The 19,916-nt window shown below is 33.5% G+C and overlaps 1 protein-coding gene across 1 annotated transcript in view; it reads left to right on the top strand.

Moving 5' to 3' along the window:
• Nucleotides 1–19,916, top strand: part of LOC138324400 (uncharacterized) — a 108,355-nt gene that overhangs the window by 43,540 nt on the left and 44,899 nt on the right. The window contains exons 14-20 of the mRNA XM_069269465.1: nucleotides 8,114–8,268; nucleotides 8,665–8,740; nucleotides 11,044–11,091; nucleotides 12,433–12,492; nucleotides 14,876–15,430; nucleotides 16,206–16,296; nucleotides 18,219–18,266. Of these exons, the coding sequence (XP_069125566.1) occupies nucleotides 8,114–8,268; nucleotides 8,665–8,740; nucleotides 11,044–11,091; nucleotides 12,433–12,492; nucleotides 14,876–15,430; nucleotides 16,206–16,296; nucleotides 18,219–18,266 (1,033 nt within the window). The remainder of the gene's footprint in view (nucleotides 1–8,113; nucleotides 8,269–8,664; nucleotides 8,741–11,043; nucleotides 11,092–12,432; nucleotides 12,493–14,875; nucleotides 15,431–16,205; nucleotides 16,297–18,218; nucleotides 18,267–19,916) is intronic.

The raw sequence follows: 19,916 nt of genomic DNA, 5'->3' as shown, positions 1-19,916 counted from the left end.
ACGTGAAGATAGAAGAAAAGATATGTTTAGCAAAATGGTAATTTACTAAAAAGGAATAGATATTTATTAAGCATTTAAAAAAATATGGATCTTTGGGAGGTGGGTTGGTGATAGGAATATGGGTATTATTAGTTTAATTACAGTAACTTCTGTATGTTTGTCAGGAAGTCACTTTACAGGTTGCTATATCTATACCTATATACACAGCTTTAAGATGATTTTTACGTGGACAAGTGATCGAATGATACATCATTTACGTTTTGACCTTTTAGTCTGATGTTTCATCAACAACCTGTGAACTTTGAGAAACAGCGTCCTCATAAAGCTGTTATAAACTTACAAACACTGGAGGTTTTCCTCAGTTTATGTAAACATTTAAAACAAATAAAGGAACAAAAAGACAGTAATGGATTGATAAGGTAGATAGAAGAAATTAGAGATAAAATTGAAAAAAAAAGAAAAGAAAAAAAATTCTATGATCCCACAACTCATCCTTAAAAGGACTAAATTTAATTAGTCTCAAAGATATCTTTTAAAACAAAAGTATAATTTGTAATACTCTTGTCAATGCTGTAGTGGATTGTAAGTATACTAACCAGGCTTTGATATATCTTTATGTTGTGGGAATTAGAAATTTAAAGTTTTGTCAACTTTATGATATTGAAATGAATAGACACTTGGTTATAAGAAGCTATGCAGAAATGAGGAGGAAGGTTTTTAAACTAAGCTTGTCATACTTTTGAAAGATTTGTAATGTGTAGGATTAATAGTAAATGAGGCAAAAAATTCCCAGACTGTTACTAATTGGTTTTAGTTGTGAAAGTGACAGGTGTGTACAGGTGTATATATATAACATACCTGTGTAACGTTGACCAGATATGTCTATATGTACCTATGTAACGTTGACCAGATATGTCTAGTGTATATATATATATCTATGTTTTTTGACCAGATATGTCTGTACTATTTCTATGTAACGTTGACCGGATATGTCTGTACTATATCTATGTAACGTATAGTAACTATGACGGATATGTCTGTACTATGTATGTAACTTGACGATATGTCTGTACTATATCTATGTAACGTTGACCGTCTGTACTATATCTATGTACGTCTATATACTGACAAGCCTATATATGGAGAATGATTTAGTTTATAGATATGTAACCTGTATTATATATTGTATATGTGTCTGTATAAATCATTAATACACAGGTATTAATTGTATGCATTATTGTACTAGGTATATATACAGATATGTACATGTATTTTATACAATGGGATATATATACCAGGTATATATACAGATATGTACATGTATTTTATACAATGGGATGGATATATATAATACACAGCAGATAGTCTGCTACTTCCTGATGATGTAATTACATGTTCTTTGCCAAACTAATTTGTATAACCTGTGATTGGAAATACTGATATATTAAAAAGAAGGAAATCTAATAACATTTACAGTGTGTAATCAATTTTTTTATGTCGCTCTTTCAAATAAGGAGATGCATTAACATTATTTGACCAACAGACTTCATTTCTAACTCATTGGATATATCTTAAGTTAATGTACACTTATTATCCTTGTTAAGTCATGTGATTGACCTTCAATCAAAGGTCACTTAAACATAGATTTTAAAATTGATATTTGCTTGTCTAGTTATCATTTTCAATATCTAGATGTCTTACAGCAATTTGTTGAATGTTAATGTATACTCCCAAGCTACATTGTAGTAAAATGTACAGTGAGAGATTTTTGGTTCACCATATAGCTTTGATAAAAAAAAGCAAACATTTTGGTGCATGAAGTAAGAGGAAATTAAAGCCAGCTACTAGGTTTTGTGATTTCTATATTTCTGTCTTGGAAAATCCTTAATGAATGTGTTCGTGTAGGAGAGAGATGTGTGGTGAGCTGTCACACCTCTATGATCCACATACACCACATTACGTGGGATGATAATGGTATCATTGTCCGGTAAAGTTGAACAGGATGTAACATTTTAATGAAATTAGACTTAATGTAAGACATGCAAATAAAAGCAAATTACATTAATCATTTACAGAGAGTCTTCCATGGGTCGATCAACATGAGCAATCTGAAAGAGTTAAGAAAAAGACATTCTATCTATGGCTTTAAAAAAAACCAATATCCAGTCAAAATATAGAAAAAATTATTATCCAGCCATATTGTCCATAGCTTACTCCCCTGTCTTTCTTTATCACTTGTTCAGATTTCCATAAGGTGAGCCTTACCAGTGGTGTTTCTTAGTTTTTAGGCTACTGGTCTGTGCTGTTGTGGTTATGAAATTCAGCAAGAAACCTCAATCTTGTTGCTCTGGATGACATGTGGTTTAGGCCTCTTTATAAGTTTTCATAGTGATTACCATCAATTATTATAAGGAGATCTTCCCAAAAATAGCAATGATAAAATCCTCATCTGAATCCAAATTTCCGTCACAGAGTTGACCTGGCTCCATTTGTCAATTACATGCCCACTCTTTATTCACATTCTATTTCTATTTCTATACTGTTTGTCCTTATCTGGGTACTCAGGTTTTCCTTCACCATCAAACCATGTGCGTCCTTACATGACCCTGGCTGTTAATAGGACGTTAAACTATATAAATTAAGTGATTGTTCTAAATTCAATCAACAAAACTCTTTCTTTATTTTCCAGTTCATTATTGACTTTACTATTTCTGTAATTGCATATTTGTTTCCCTTATTTTCTCTTCCATGCTCCTTTTTTCATGTTTTTCTTTCAATCATTGTATTGACCTATTACTGTTGTGCTCTCCAAATAAGCATTCCTGAAAATTTCAAACAATATCGTGTCCTCAAAAAATCATCTCAAAAATTATCTCTATGTACTGGTTGCACAGCATCTTAAGATTACAGTATTTACCCTGTGTAAATACTTGATCGTGGTCTTGTTTCTAAAGTACATTTCTGACACACCGTGAATGCTGGGAAATCAATTTTATTTATGGAGAATTCTCGCGTTTGCCTGTACATAAAAACGGCCGCGGTGCTCAGTTTCTCAGGCAGTTTGTGTTGAATTGTACTAATTTAATAGCTGATTGTACTCCAAGGTATTATTTTCTTTTAAACGTTTTTATTCCCACTATAAAATTCCCACAAGTCATGCTTAAAATACATTGGTACACAATTATACAATAAATACCTTGTTCAAGAATACGTTAAAGTTGGTAAATATACCAATTGTTGTACAGGTAGCTGTGTTTTATTGCGGTACTCGTGGTATCTTGTTTAATGTCATTCTAGATTGATTCTCCTCGGTTTTCAGGGTTAGAATACAAATATATTTACAAAAACAATGGCACAGGTATGTCAAAAATGACACGCATGAGTGATTCTGATCTGTCTATGGGGTTTTGTTTTAGCGAGATTGGGACACTATATGCCCTCGGCCTGTTTATACCTGAGTGTACTATCCTACTCTGTATCAGAATTTTATGTGTGTCATGTACTAGAGTAGATATTCATTCAGATTTGGACAAGATATGATAATAAGAGAAATTTTATGGTCACTCTTTTCCCCTTTTCTTGCCCTGTATGTCAGCCATTGATTTTTTTGGTTGGTTAAGTAATTTAGGTTTGATGTGTTGAACATCCTATTGACAGCCAGGGTCTTTTAAAGATACACCTAAACTACTTCACACTGCCTCTTCTGGTTTAATTCCCTCATGATTTCAGAATATCTTAATTATCTCATGATTTCAGAATATCTTAATTATCCCTTTTCAATATCATCTATCATTTGATCTTTAATTACCACAATAAGAAATCAATACATTACAAACATTATGACAATTGCACTTTATCTCATGAAGTTGATTATGGTGATGCCATCCCTACCCCCTACCCCCTACTCACCCAACCCCTCCCTCCCCCTTCAACTCCCAGACATTACCCCTAAGAGTGACTCACCATAACCTCTCTAGAGGTTAAGATATGTCCCAACATATTACCATGGGCTCTCCACCTGTGGGTCATGAGTTCGAATCCCATGTGATCTGAGGAAAAATTACCTTGTACTGACCACTGGTTGGTGGTTTTTCTCCGGCACATCCTTATATGAGTTATGACCCTGGCTTTTAATATGTTAAACCATACCAATCTCTGATATAAAGGGGCACTCATCACAGGTAATACGGTAGAGGCAGACTTAAAACACCTTTTAATATGTATAGTATATGGTGTATTAATATAAACAGATATCAAATATTAAAATATTATCAGCATCCAATCTATCAATAATCCTATATTATTATGCTAATTTATTATCCTGAATAGAAAATGTCACAGCAAAGACGCTTAAATATATTATGTAATATTATAGGCACTCATGTTTATGTATGCAATTTTTGAAAAAACGTTTAAAACTGAGCTAAGAAAGGAATTAAGTCCTGTTTAATTTTGATTTCATATAGAGGCAGGGCATTTAAGTCATACCAATATTTTTAGTTTACTTGAGAAACAGGTTTCAGTGACTCGATAAATTAATTGCCTACAATTACTCAGATGAAAATTTTTAAGAAATTATCTTTATTTTCAGTTTCATGTAATTTTAGTGGAAGTGTACATGCTATTTGTTACATGATAAATATGAATATAAACCATATGGATAGAAGTGGATGTGTTGTATGATATATTTATCAAGTACATGTCAAAAAGTCAAGTCACCTTGTTTGGTGTTTATTTCTTGAACATTTGACCAAACCAAAGTTTGAGGTATGCTGCTGCTATCTGTTATAAATGTAGATACTGTATTTGACATAATTAGGGCACATGTCACTTAAAAAATTGTAACAAGGGGGGCTTATAAGTGAACCAAAATGTAAGTTGTGGATGACAAAAATTAGGAATATTTTAACTCTTACTGTACTCATGACTCATGACACATTAATTACAGTAAACATGCCTTTTATCCTTTGAGACACATTATTATGTCGTGATTCAGGTGTAAAAGATTCATTAGTTTATGTAATATGGGATATAATCCTGATGTTAGAGGCATCACAAGTTGTAAACCATCTTTAAATCCATGGGATGGGGGCATTTATAATTCAACTACTTTTCCAGAAAAGTGGAGGGGCGGTTATTGGGGCAGGGGTGCTGATTATGGCAAATACAGTATGTAAATAACTTTATACCTTTGTATAGTGTCACGGATTTACTATATAGACTGTATAGCATATGTACTTAAAACTTAATTGGTAAATTTTATTATTAATCATTTATGTCATATATAATTAACATTTTAATTACTCACATCCGACCAGGAAATATTTTATTCCTAGCTATATATCAGGTGATCTATAGTCGATAGTTGATGTGAATTTATAGCTTATATATTTCTAACTTCCCCAAAAGCTTAAAATTTCATTGCTTTTAATAGAATATGTAGGGAAAATATTATTGAATTAAGTCATAAGGTCATGAGAGGTTTTACATCTTAGCATACAGAGTCACCTGGTAGGTGTGTGTTCCATCTTTGCATATTATAGAGTTATCTGCCCTTGGGGGTATTGATGGTGACATCATTATAATTATGATTAAAATTATAATAATTTACCTGAAAAATATCACATTACACTCCCAAAGACTTTGCATGCCAATCAATACCTTTCTTCAAGGGCAGATAACTCTGTTGTGTACCAGACATGTTAACCCTACCGATTCTGGCGGAAGTCTACCGCTTTTGAGATTGATATTCCGCCTACCGCTTTAATATCCAAATATTCCGATTTCTGCAAAACATCGTCTTCATTTTTTTTTCTTCCGATTTCTGTATTTTTCATAGTTGGTTGGGGCTGCCATGGTGGCTTCAAAATGCATACCAGACTGAGTAGGGGACTGGCTTCATAATTAAGTAAACAAAGGAAGTGTTGAACACTCCCTGGTGCTAATTAGCAGCCTGGGGCTAGTTCCACCTTGGCTTGGTGGTGTCACTTGCTTAGCCTATTTCCCGTGTCCGAGTGTAACTATGTGTATTACGTAGGCCTACCGTAAGGAAACAATCATCTGGCCTTTCAATAAATTTTGTGCTTAAAACTAGTAAGCATCATTTCAAAAACAAACACTACTTATAATTGAAATGATTTACTCACGTTTTCAATGTAAAATAGGCATACAGTGTCTGCTGAAAATCATAAACTTTGCAATCGTAATGGCCGCCATTTTGGAATGGGGTGATTCTAATAAAGGAGCGGATTTTGGTATATTTTTTCAGGATATCACAATTTTTTTTTCTTTTTTCAGGGTGATTATTTCTCTAGAATATTGGTGTAAATTTTAGAAACAAATATTTGTATTTTTTCTTGCATAAATCAAAAGAAAAAGAGTCCAGTATATATTAAAAAAGAAAAAAAAAGTGAAAAAAAAACAAAACAAATAGACAAAATGTATAATTAAAAAAGGTGATAAATAGCATTGAAATAAAAGTATACAATGTATTTATTGGCATTTTTCATCTTCTAAATTTAATGTAAGCCTTAATTAACATTTCAAAAATACAAAATGAGCCACCAATGCAAGGCCTATGGTAATAATTAAAGTTAAATCATATAATTTGTTAACAAAATATGTTTTTGTAATTATTTTGCATATTATTGATATTTATATATATCTCTGACGCGTCGCGAAAAATGCCGCATGTAATGCTACCGCTTTTGAGTCAAAAATCTACCTCTTTTTGCTCACCAAAGGTTAACATGTCTGTGTGTACAAAAATGGAATATCATATAGACTATAGCTAAGACTATTAGTTTTAGAATTCTGGTTTTTTCTGACATGTTAATTAGTCCATGTAAACAGGTATCTGTGGTTACTTAGTTGGTTTTCGTCATCATGACCATTATCACGAACAATCGACATGAAAACCACTGAATACAAGAGTAGATAACTCTATGTATTACAAAAAGGTAGGATGAATGTATACCAACATACAGTAGCTGGGTTGACTGCGATTCAATTTGTCTTTTGACTGCTTTTATTGATTTTTTGTCCTGAAAATAGAAACTATTAACAAGTGTAGGCAGACAGATTTTTCGTTTAGAATTTCATTTTGGGATCGTGATAGAGATTGGAGAGAGGAGTAACAGGTTGTGTGACGATGTATTACCATACATAGTGTGTCATGTCTACAGGACTTAATATGACTCACCTCTCATACCTGGCATTGCAATTTAAATCTAACCTTTGTATACTTTGTAGGCTTTTCATTTCTAAATCATGACTTCTGACTTCCTTGTGGGAAAGTTCACAATTACCGGTTTGAAAGAACTACCTAATCTATAGGCCATAGCTATTATTTAGTTAGAAAGTCTCTCTTATCCATCTTTTCTTACAATGATCAGCTATTTCTGTTGGTATCTTGGATACTGATTATTGTTGGTGACTGGTTATTGGCTTTCATACAGGTATTTTGTATATTTATTTCAATTCAGATTTTGGCTTTGAATAAAAAGTGATTTGGATGTTAGATAAGTGCCATTGTTTATGTTAAACCTTTTGCCAGCATATTATTTGTTAAAGTGATTAATGTCTTTGATGTGCAAAAATTTTAGGATATAGGGAAAAATAACAATACATTTAGCTCAATTAATTATTTCTATTTATGTTTGTAATATCATTAAAGTTGGTATATATTTTGATGGAACGAAATTTCAGGTTATATCTATGAACAGTGTGCAGCTATAAATTTTTGGTTTTCTAGATATGGTTGTCTTAGAAAGTTATTTAAAGGACTCAAGCAAAAAGAATTTTAAAGTATTTAATTTATCTCAAGTGTTTTAGCGCTGAAATGCCCTAAAAAGATTAATACTGTATGAGTCTCCATGTTGTTTTGATTGATGGATAGCTATATGGTATACTCTTCAGTCACATTATTTATAACAAAACTTGTCTGTAAAGATTCAACAACGTTTTGACACTCTTGTGATAAAGTGCTTCTGACCGAACCTGAAGTATTTTAGTTAAAACATCACATAAAGGACCATACCGGTATAGGGTGGTGTTCCTCCCTTATTGACAACAGAAGAAGTTGGATTGTAACGACCTACTTTTACCATTACAGAGGGGCAGATCCCTAAGGGTTCAGCTTATCTCAGCCAATCAAAGAACGACGATGGATCATATGCTGATCAGAAGTCACCTGTGGAAAAACGGCCTGTCAAATATGAGGGGATCGGGCCGGTGGACGAAAAAGGCATGCCTCTGTCCTTTAGAATGGTAGGTTACATCAAATAGAAGGTAATAGGGAGGTTGTAGGTCATTTGTCTTTTAGTATTGCAAGTTTGTCTTTTGATATGTTCTAGTTTATTGGACTTTTTGGTTTGATAGGTTATACGACTCTGCAATAAGTAGAGATGTCTACATGTCAAAAGCAGATATCAAAGATGGTTATATGGAAGAGCTTTTGGGAAAAATACATTTTATTTTAATTTCAAAACTTCTAGAGTTGTTTTGTGCTTATTTATTTCCAGACCTTCTGTCACTGTCACCGACAATAGCTCATTCTGCCCTAAAATCACATTTCAAGTCTTCTAATACAATTAAAATCTTGAACAGGTCCTAAGAAGTTTTCAAGTGTGAATGTGTTCAGTTTTGTTGCTGTTTCTGTTGCAGAATGTGGATGAAGAAAAACAACATGATTGGTATAAACAGATGTACAGAAGTCTTCACACGGGACATCGTAAACCAGGTGAGCTGACCTCAATACTTATTGGTCAATATATCTGACCACTGGTCAAGTTTTCTTACTGGTCACAAGGATTCAAATCTGGGCCAGATTATATACAGTACAATAGGCAATTTATGTTTCCCATTGGTTGTATGGGGAACAGAGATTTGGGGAACTAAAGTGTCTCATTTTTCACTCATTATTTTGTCTGAGCTATATCTCCAATGCTACAGCTTAAAGAGCTTTGGTGTAACAAAAATTAGGTCACTGTTCCCTGTATTTTGACCCTTGACCTATATTAGATAAAAACTTGTCGAAGCTTGATCTGCCAAAGAGGCACTGAATTGCACAGAATGTTCTTGTACCTTATAGGGGAAAAAACAGTGCATAGTTTGTATATAACAGAAATGTAAATAGCGTTTTATTTGTCCAGGTAGGGTTAGTTGTGGTTTGAATTTGGTGTAAGTTTTATTGATCGTACCGACAGGTAAGCATTCCCACCATCACCTGTCCGTTTTACCTATGATCCAGGTGTGTTGGTATCGATTGCAACTGCAAATGTCAAAGGTTAACCTCGAGATACGAAACTCCAAACATATTAGGCACACACACACACAGCCATTTCAAAAGAAACTTAAACTTAAGAAACTTAAAATATCAGTTCTGATAGATGTTCTGAGTATCATGGGAAAAGTTACAAATAAACATAACTTGTCATTATGTTCCAAGCTTAAATGTGCATTGTTGTTTCTCCGTACGACCAGGGTCTGCTTTTTGCCGACAAAACTTATCTTTACGATACGAGATTGAATGTCAGTATTGTGCAGCAGGGTTGTGTATTTAGTGGGCCAGGGTTAGGCGACACCGGCGTGTGTATTGGAGTTTTTGTTGTACCTACTGTATAGGAGCTATTGATTCTTCTTACCTTTGTATACTCTTATGTCTTTGGTACGACGACATAGCCAGATACACAATGGCAGCCAATCAATACACTAAAGACACCAGGGGTCAGAGGTCAAATATCTCATTATAAGTGGGGCTTTTATGGCAATTATATTCATCATATCTATTTGCTATTATCCTCGGCTAATTTACTATTAAGGTTGCTGACTGTTGAAATTAGGACAAAAATATTTCAAGTTTTCTGGAGCAAATAGGATTTCTCTGTGTCCTATATGTTCAATGCTGTCCATGTACAAATGTTAACGTTTCTATATTTACTATAGTATATATAATGTACATATATTTTGTTATCATGAGATAGACAAAAAATACCATCAGGCATTTTATACAAACTTTAAAAAATAGTCTGAGGCATAAAATTTTCATAAAATCATCAAAAATTTAATATGAGTAGAAAATGGGGATCAAGTAACATACTGTTTTCATTGTACTTATGTATCATATATATTATCAATATTATTAATATTTCAAATATTGATTGTGTTTAGATAAAAGAAACAAGTTGAAACACGATTTTAATCACTCAACAATAAACATCTCATTGTTTATATCAAACATATGTAACGCTGTTCTGAGCCTCAGTTGGGTAGGTTGACACACGTATGTGACTTACTGAACAATTTACGCTGTCTCACTATTAACGGTAGAACAGGCTGTCCTAGATATCCTCCCATGAGGAGAATGAGATATCAAACACCTTTAATATTTAATTCCCTTCCATCAACAACCAAATTAGTTGTAGGCTAGTACTATATATCATTTGTTTTATCCTTTTACGAACTTAAGGCAAGTATCATGTATACTGTGAAACAAGTAATCCCTGTTGGAACACTTGTATTTAATAATTGAGGGCATTTTAGATGTATAAGTTAATGAATATATGGTAAAGACAAAGCTTCATAGCTTGCAAAACTGACATTCTCTTTCAATTCTCATTGCCTTGCTAAAACATGATGGGGATGGAAGGGGTTTGGGGATATATGGCTGGATGGGAGGATCAAGGGCTTACATTGCATTGTCAAGTTCCATCCCGCCCAATCCTTCTCTGTATCAATATCAGTGATTCCATGAATAACCATAATCTTAACATGTTGCTGTTTGGGAATGAAAAAAGAGCGTGGGGGATCCATGTTGCATCAATACATTTATGGTTTTGTAAAGCGATATCAGCAGAATAAGAAACTCTAAGGGTTGTGTAAATGTGTTATGTTTTTCCCTCTTTTTCACTTAAGTGTTGCTTTACATATACATGTATCAGCGAGTATTTGGTATACATGAACGTTTCCTTTTCTTGATATGTGTGTTTGCATTGTGCTTGACAGAGTAAGTCAAGAACATCAAGTGAACCGTTTTATTTCCAGATTCTCTTGAAATTGCTGATTTGGAAGCGTGGTTACGTGAAATTCCAGGTTAATATTGAGTCTTTATCAGCCTCTCTTCCACCTACTCACGCCACGAGTGAACCACACAACATCCCAAACATATTACCTACCCTTTATACAAACCAGATTGGATTTATTTGTATCATTTTATACCCAGGTTGTTGCGCTTTTTTGTGTAATTTTTATAATGTACATGCACACATAATTTGCCTCAGTTTGGCTTTCCTGATTTGCATATGCGATGTAGTTTTGTTTTCATTTTAGTAGTATAAATTACAGTATAGAATATATATCGCCAACAAATATAAGTGTCAGCTTTGTGAACTATGAACCTCAGCCGTCCTCTCCCTAATCAATATTTTCTATATACATGGTTCAGTGTACCATGATTCTTTGTTGCTGAAAAAAAAATTTCTTCACAAATATAAAATTATTTAAAATAGTACAATTGACATCTAATGGTTGATGTTTTCTAATACAGGGTCTGCATTCATTTATTGTTTTAAAAATATAAATTCCAGTCAACTCTTAATTATAAAATTGATACATAAAATCATAAAAAAAAACATTTATAGTTTGCACACTGTGAACTACTTTGTCACTTAATTAGGTCTGTAGATATCACCAACTCGTATTAAAACACAATGTTGGAGATCAAAACAAAAAGGACTTTCACTTCACTTTAAATGGTTATCTCCCCTTTTCACCAGGATTTGTCTCCCTTTTCCTGTATTTAATATGGATGCTTCTGGTTTTTCTGTTCTGCTAATATAATCATTGGTTTCCTTTGCAGTTTTAGATTATTTGCTGACCTGGATATTATGTTATTTACAACAAAATTATAATATGATATTTGTTGAGTTTTAATAGATTAATTATTTGATTTGTAGATAGTCATTTATTAAGTATTTGGTTTATTTGTTGAATGCATCACTCATTCATTCATTCATTCATTCAGTCAGTCAGTCAGTCAGTCAGTCAGTCATTCATTCATTCATTCATTCATTCATTCATTCATTCATTCATTCATTCATTCATTCATTCATTCATTATTTTCATTCATACATTCATTCAACAATGTACAAGTAAGTGAAGTATCAGATAATCTCCCTTGCTTTGTATTCACTAAGTAAATGAGTATACTAGTGATGATGTAGGTATATATATAAATGTTGTATGTTTGATGTGTTTCTATAATGTTTACTATCTTATTGTTGCCGTTAATATCTTAAATCAATGGAATCCATACATGTATGTTAATATCAACTCTAGTGACATTGATTGTATTGTCTGTAAATTATAGCTTAGTTTCCCTGTGGATTTTAATTCTGAAGTACATTATTTTATTTGATGGATTTTATTTTCCAGGATCCACTGGTTACATTAAGCCCACCAGCAGTTCGGATGACAATTCATCACAAAAAGAAGGTGAATTTACGTAGTAAGGATGACAAAGTCATACAGATGTTTGCATCTGACCTAGCTACCAATAGCATACCGTAAACATAGTTATTTTGGTGTAATTTTGGAGCAATTTTGAAAAGGTTAATTTTATTACTGAAATGATGAATTTGCATATGTAATCATCATAATAGCTATTCAAACAATATGCTGAATTATAAGGCTGCAATTCTGTCATGACGGACGTTAAAATGGGATTACCACTAAGATATGTACATTTACAGTATTATCTTAAGAAATGTTTGATTTTGCTAACAATATAATCGCCTGGATAATACTAACAGTTAGCCCCCTTGCTGTGAAGTAGACGGGTTATTCTGTGTTACAGAATTATCTCCCTTTACATATGGTATCGTAATATACTGTATTTGTGAACATTTTGTCGTATGTTTCAAAGAAAATGACGTAACCAAACCAATGATGCTTATACATACTCTAAAGAGCAAAAATACTGTAGAATATGTAGATGGAATAATTACCCAAGTCAATTCCATCCTGTTTTGTTCCGTTATTTTAGCCCACCATCATCAGATGGTGGGCTAATCAGATGGTGGGCTATTCAAATCGCCTTTCGTCCGTGGTCCGTCGTCCGTCCGTCCTTCCGTCCGTCCGTCCCGTCCGTCCTCCTTCCGTCCGTCCGTCCGTCGTCCGTCCGTCCGTCCGTCCGTTAACAATTCTTGTTACCGCTACTTCTCAGAAAGTACTAAAGGGATCTTTTTCATATTTCATATGTAGGTTCCCCTAGGGCCCTAGTTGTGCATATTGCATTTTTGGACCAATTGGTCAACAAGATGGCCGCCAGGTAACCATCTTGGATTTTGATAGTTAAAGTTTGTTACCGCTATTTCTCAAAAAGCAATGAAGGGATCTTTCTCAAATTTCATATGTAGGTTCTCCTGGAGCCCTAGTTGTGCATATTGCATTTTTGGACTGATCGGTCAACAAGATGGCCGCCAGTCAGCCATCTTGAATTTTGATAGTTAAAGTTTGTTACCGCTATTTCTCTGAAAGTACTAAAGGGATCTGTCTCAAATTTCATGTGCAGGTTCCCCTAGGGCCCTAGTTGTGCATATTGCATTTTGGGACTGAAAGGTCAACAAAATGGCTGCCAGGCAGCCATCTTGGATTTTGATAGTTAAAGTTTGTTACCGCTATTTCTCAGAAAGATCTAAAGGGATCTTTCTCAAATTTCATATGTAGGTTGCCCTAGGGCCCTAGTTGTGCATATTGCATTTTGGGACAAATCGGTCAACAAGATGGCCGCCAGGCAGCCATCTTGGATTTCGACAATTGAAGTTTGTTACCGCTATTTCTCAGAAAGTTATGAATGGATCTGTCTCAAATTTCATATGTAGGTTCCCCTGGAGCCCTACTTGTGCATATTGCATTTTGGGACCGATCGGCCAACAAGATGGCTGCCAAGCAGCCATCTTGGATTTTAATAGTTAAAGTTTGTTACCGCTATTTCTCAGAAAGTAATGAAGGGATATGTCTCAAATTTCATGTGCATGTTCCCCTAGAGGTCTTGTGCATACAGCATTTTCGGACTGATCGGTGAACAAGATGGCCGACAGGCCGCCATCTTGGATTTTGATAGTTGAAATTTGTTACCGCAATTTCTTAGAAAGTACTGAAAGGTTCTGTCTCAAATTGTATTTGTAGGTTCCTCTAGGTCTCTAGTTGTGCATATTGCATATTGGGACCGATCGGTGAACAAGATGGCTGACAGGCAGCCATCTTGGAATTTGGTAATTGAAGTTTTATTACCACTATTTCTCAGAAAGCACTGAAATAATCTGTCTCAAATTTCATGTGCAGGTTCCCCTAGGTCCCTAGCATATTGCATTTTCAGACCATTCGGTGGAAAAGATGGCCGATAGGCCGCCATCTTGGAATTTGATTATTGAAGTTTGTTACTGCTATTTCTCTGAAAGTACTGAAAAGATCTGTCCCAAATTTCATATTTAGGTTCCCCTAGGACCTTAGTTGTGCATATATATTGCATTTTGGGACCAATTGCTGAACAATATGGCCAACAGGTAGCCATCTTGGATTTTGATAATTGAAGTTTGTTATTGCCATATATCTCAGTAGGTAATGAAAGGATCTTTCTCAAATTTTATATGAATTAAGTTTGTAGTAAAAGTTTGAAAAGCAGAGAAAAGATCCATCTTTCCATTGTCAGACGTAGATCATTCTTTGGTGGGCAACATTCTCTTGTTTGATTTCCGTCCTGTCAGGATTTCATATGGAGGCAAGGCACCTTTCTTTGAGACAATTTTATAAACATCTAAGATAAGATGTTTTATATTGATTCTTAGAATGATGTGGTTGTTATTTTATTTTCCAGAAAAAGTACATCGATCTTCAGTAGATTCTCATAAACATCGAATAGAGCAATCAAGCAAAGCTGATATACAACACACGGATTCCATGTCCGCTGTGCACAAACCAAGAACTGATTTCTCTCCTGTCGGAAGTAAATCGAGAACAGACTTCTCCCCAGTTGGAAACCAATCAAGAAGTGATTCTTCATCAGTAGGAAATAGGTCAAGAAACGATTTCTCCCCTGTAGGAAATAAGTCAAGAAGTGATTCCTCGCCGGTAGGAAATAGGTCAAAAACTGATTTCTCCCCTGTAGGGAATAAACAAAAAACTGATTTCTCCCCTGTAGGGAATAAGCCAAAGACAGACTATTCTCCTATTGGAGTATCCCCAAGGACAGAGAATGTTACCAACAGGACAGGTAGTGATAGATCAACAAGTGAATCATCATTTTCATATAACAAATTTTCGGGAGAACCTTCATACAAAAGAACAACATCAGAGTCTAGTCGAACATCCATCGAACCCAAAGAGAAGTCCCCAAGTGTACTGAGTCGAATCGAGCAGTTAACAAATCCAGGTAGGTTATCCACCACTTTCAACACCTGAAATAGTGATATGAATATTCCCATGATGTTTTTTTTCTTTCTTGGATAATTATAAGTGGAAAAGAAAATTTCTATGATAAATAAGCATTTAAAAGAAATACAAAATTTCATGCAGTACTGTACTTGCAAGTGTGAGACTGAGACCAGAAAACTGTGATGTCTGTATTATTTGTACATACTCTCAGAAGGTGGGTTTTACTCTATTTAGTCTGGCTATTTAGCTATCTAAACACATGGTGCAGTATTTGTTGTTTACTGTCAGAATGTCATCAAAGTGTAGAAGTGGTCTGATAAAACTATTGGTCCGTCTCCTATACAAGAATCACACACAAGCCAAATAAAGCATACATTTAAACAGGTTGTTAACAACGCTTACAACAGATTTGTTCCTCATGAAAGATCCTGTAAGAAGTCTGTAATATGTATATAAAGAACTATGCTTATAACGAAATGGTGTAATATGTATATAAAGAACTATGCTTATAACGAAATGGTGTAATATGTATATAAAGAACTATGCTTATAACGAAATGGTGTATATAATGTATATAACACACTATACTTATTACGAAGTTGTTGTTTTTGGTCTCCACAAGTTCGTTATAACCATGTTGTACTGTAATGGCTTGATCTTTCAAAAACCCAAGTGAAAAGCCTTGATTCTAGACTTCTTATTTTTCCTTTCTTCATATGTATTACCATCAATTGATAAGTTTATCATAGTTGCCTTTGTTTTGTACTTTTTAGCCAAGTCCCAGGACTCGGAAAATCGTAGTAATGGCCCGTTAAGTCCGTCCAGTTCAACGTCGTCCTTCATGTCCAGAGAAAAGCGGTCGGTGTGAGTATAAGTCTGTTTGGTTATAGGTAGTCAGACAGACGGCATGTTGTTGATGTTGTTTATACATACAAACAGCATGTTGTTGATGTTGTTTATACATACAAACAGCATGTTGTTGATGTTGTTTATACATACAAACAGTATGTTGTTGATGTTGTTTATACATACAAACAGCATGTTGTTCAGAATGTTGTTTAATGTTACAAATGCCCTGTTGCTGAATATTGTTTATGCATACAGACAGCATGTTGTTGAATATTGTTTATTCCTATAAACAGCATGTTGTTGAATATGGTTTATGCAAAAAAAAAAAAAAAAAAAAAACAGCATGTTGTTGAATGTTGTTTAAATGCAGACAGACAACAGGTTATTGAATGTTGTTTATATATACAGATGGCATGTTGTTGAAAATTGAAAAAAAACCCACCTTGAATGTTGCTTACACACAATTCAATTCCAAAAGTATGCACTGCATGTACCATTACATGTTTCATTACTTTCCTAAATGCTCCCATTTACACCACCATAATCTAACAATACACATAACTTTGTTTACATTGATTGTCTAAAATTTTACATATTCTGAGTGATCATGTTCTCCTACGTCTAAGACAATTTATACCAAATGTATAACATATATCACACATACTATGTCTTCTTGTTGTGTGTTCGGAGCTGTATGACTGTACATAGAAATTCTGCATTGTGTATAAATATATAGTTGTTGTGATCATAATGACTTGTATATTCTTTAGACTTGGTAAATTGATTAATTGACAGAGAGTGTGTGTATCTCTATATATATAAAATGTAGGGTTTGTTAAATAAAACAATTAGGAGAGAGAGAGAAAAATGATATCATTCATGTGTGTGATGAAACAGAAAGTGATAAACACTGTTACCTTTATGGGTGATCTGAAATGTGAATCAAGTGTTGATAAAGGTGGTTAAAGCTCTTTAGCATTTCCAGAGATGAAACCTTTTCAAGTTTTCAAGTTAGAGTGATGAAAATACATATTGAACTTATTTAAAGATAAAACAAGTGTTTTACAAGTCATTGATAGTTAAAACATAATCACCAAGCCTAAAATCAATACAAAAAATTTGATGATAATAATGTTCAGGAATTATTGACAAAGCTTGGATTTATAATTTTAGAGAAGACATAATAAGTATTAAGCATTTAGAAATCATTTTAAAGTTATTTTTTAGGAAATGTATTGATAAGGAATGATGTGAGAAAAATTACTAGGATTAGACAAGTTATCTCCCCTGCATTGTTCTGCAACCCAATACTGACAGAGTTGTCTCCCTTCAAAAGTTATTGCTGCTAATGTGAAATAATGCTTAATAGAGATTCACATGCAAATGTTCTTTTTGTCTGTACACCATTATTGCATAAAAGCATATTTCGACTTGAACTGAATGATATATCTTAAAAGATTGAACAATAATTTTGACATGTAAATTTCATAGCATGAAGAGTTGACTGCATACTTATAGATGTGCTTTAATTGGCTGTTTCAGTAAATCAGAAAAAGCATCAAATTATAAACATGATGTTAAGGATGAAAAAACAAATGAAATCTTTTTTCTGTTCTAACCAATCAGTAATTTTAATTCATATTCATAATTTTGGATTATCACAAGAATTAGGAAAGAAAAATGTGAAAGAATTTTTCTTCTGTATATTAAAAGTATAATTATAATAAAATAATAATTGTACATAATATATTAAATAAAGAATCTGTTTTATGTGAAATATTTTTAAATAATTGACATTGTCATGGAAAGCTTACTGCTTATAAGTAGGTCTCTATATATACATATATATCTGTTGCTCATTTCTTGTATCATGAAGAATGTTCATGAAAATCATTGGCTGTCATTGTTGCCTCATGCATTGCCATGTTTTTTTACAGAGATTACGAAATCCCTGAGGATTTGCAAGAATTCTTCAAATATCTTGAGTAGGTCATATTCCATACCACCTCTGACTGCAATTCCATTTTGTTGAAGTTGTATTCATCCTTTCTTTCTTTCTGTTTTTCTTGTTTTTATCACATATATTGTGATATGTTACATTGTTTGTTTATTTTTCTTCTGGACATGCAATCAGAATTTTACCTGTATTCATATATATTATCCAGGACAATTCATAAACATATTAACACACGTTTTATTTACACCATGGAATCTATAGATTATTCATTACCTAACAGCATGGCATTATTATATGCTGCTACCATGATTTTGTCATCCAAGTTATAATACCCGGTATTATGATTGATGATTTTCCTGTGTTTAAAGGAAAGGAATTTTGGTTTGTTAAATCCAATCATTTATATAAAGATCAAAAATCCAATTGTATAGTTGGTAATGGATTTCAATAAAGTTTGTATTACAACCCTACCCCTATGCCTCACCCTCACGCCCCACCCCCACACTACCCGATGATATATTATTTGTTTTTTTTTCTCAAATTCCAAAAAATATTAAGAGGATTATATTTATATAGCTGTAGCTTTCTTTTGGTGCAAACGAAACAAACATATCAACAGTAATAGTTTTATTACATAGAAAAAAATAATGGGACTCAAAGTTTTAATTAATTCTTAATTGATAAACTGAAAAAGATCAACCTTTCTTACCCTGATACCTATATTGGACTAGTCCATGATCAAAGGAAAAGCTTTACCTATTGTCCATCCCAAGGGGGGTTATAGGTCTATCTGCTTTTCAGCTGGAAATTTACTCAATTGTTTATATCTATGCTACCAATGGTTCAATTAATAAACAGGAAGATGGTTGATAGGCGACCTAATTAATTTACTCGCTGTTCCAAGACGTCAATTACGAGACCCCAGAGATCATCTATTGATAGGTTATTCTACGCGAACTGTCAGACTGCCATGTCTGGGACTAAATGTAAATTTCATTCTACGTTAATTTTTTATGAAATGTTGTTTGTGTTGTGAATGGTTACACAGGGGATTGAAGAATTTAAGAAAAAGTGTTTTATGTCCTAAATTATTTCCTGAAACAATGCCATTAAAGATGGATGTGTCTGACTGAGAGTGTAGACTTGAGTTAATGTGTCTCTCTATGTCCAATTTCATGAAATCAATTCTGATGTTTGTGTTTTGAAATGCTACACATAGAAATGAGATGTTATGAAAATTGATTAATACTAATATTTTTCTGTAAGAAATCTGTGCTTGGAGTTCAACATTCACTATAGACATGGGTCAGATCTGTTTATCTTCTTCTCAATAACCAAGAGTCCTTTATATATATGTAGCTATAATTTAACATTTATCATATACATTACATGTAATTTACCTAATTTCTTGAGTTTTAATAATTTTACCTTATACTTCAAGGTCACATGATCACTTATGTTAAAGTTAAATATATACTACAAATGTATATCACTCTTCAGCTGGGGGAATAAAATATTTGTACTGTTAAAAAAAATTGATGTGATTTGTACAAAAAAAAAGAAGAAGATATATTATATTGAAGTAGTGTAGCAAGTAGGAAGTCATCTGCAACAAAAGTCTATTCAAGCTGCAAGTGAGCAATACAGGCCCGCTGTGCCTCTTGGGAAGTTCAGTTAT

This window comes from Argopecten irradians, chromosome 5 (assembly GCF_041381155.1).
Source record: "Argopecten irradians isolate NY chromosome 5, Ai_NY, whole genome shotgun sequence".
NCBI classification, from domain to species: domain Eukaryota; kingdom Metazoa; phylum Mollusca; class Bivalvia; order Pectinida; family Pectinidae; genus Argopecten; species Argopecten irradians.
Note: the sequence above shows the minus strand (reverse complement) of the source record. Positions and strands in the feature narration are given on the sequence as shown.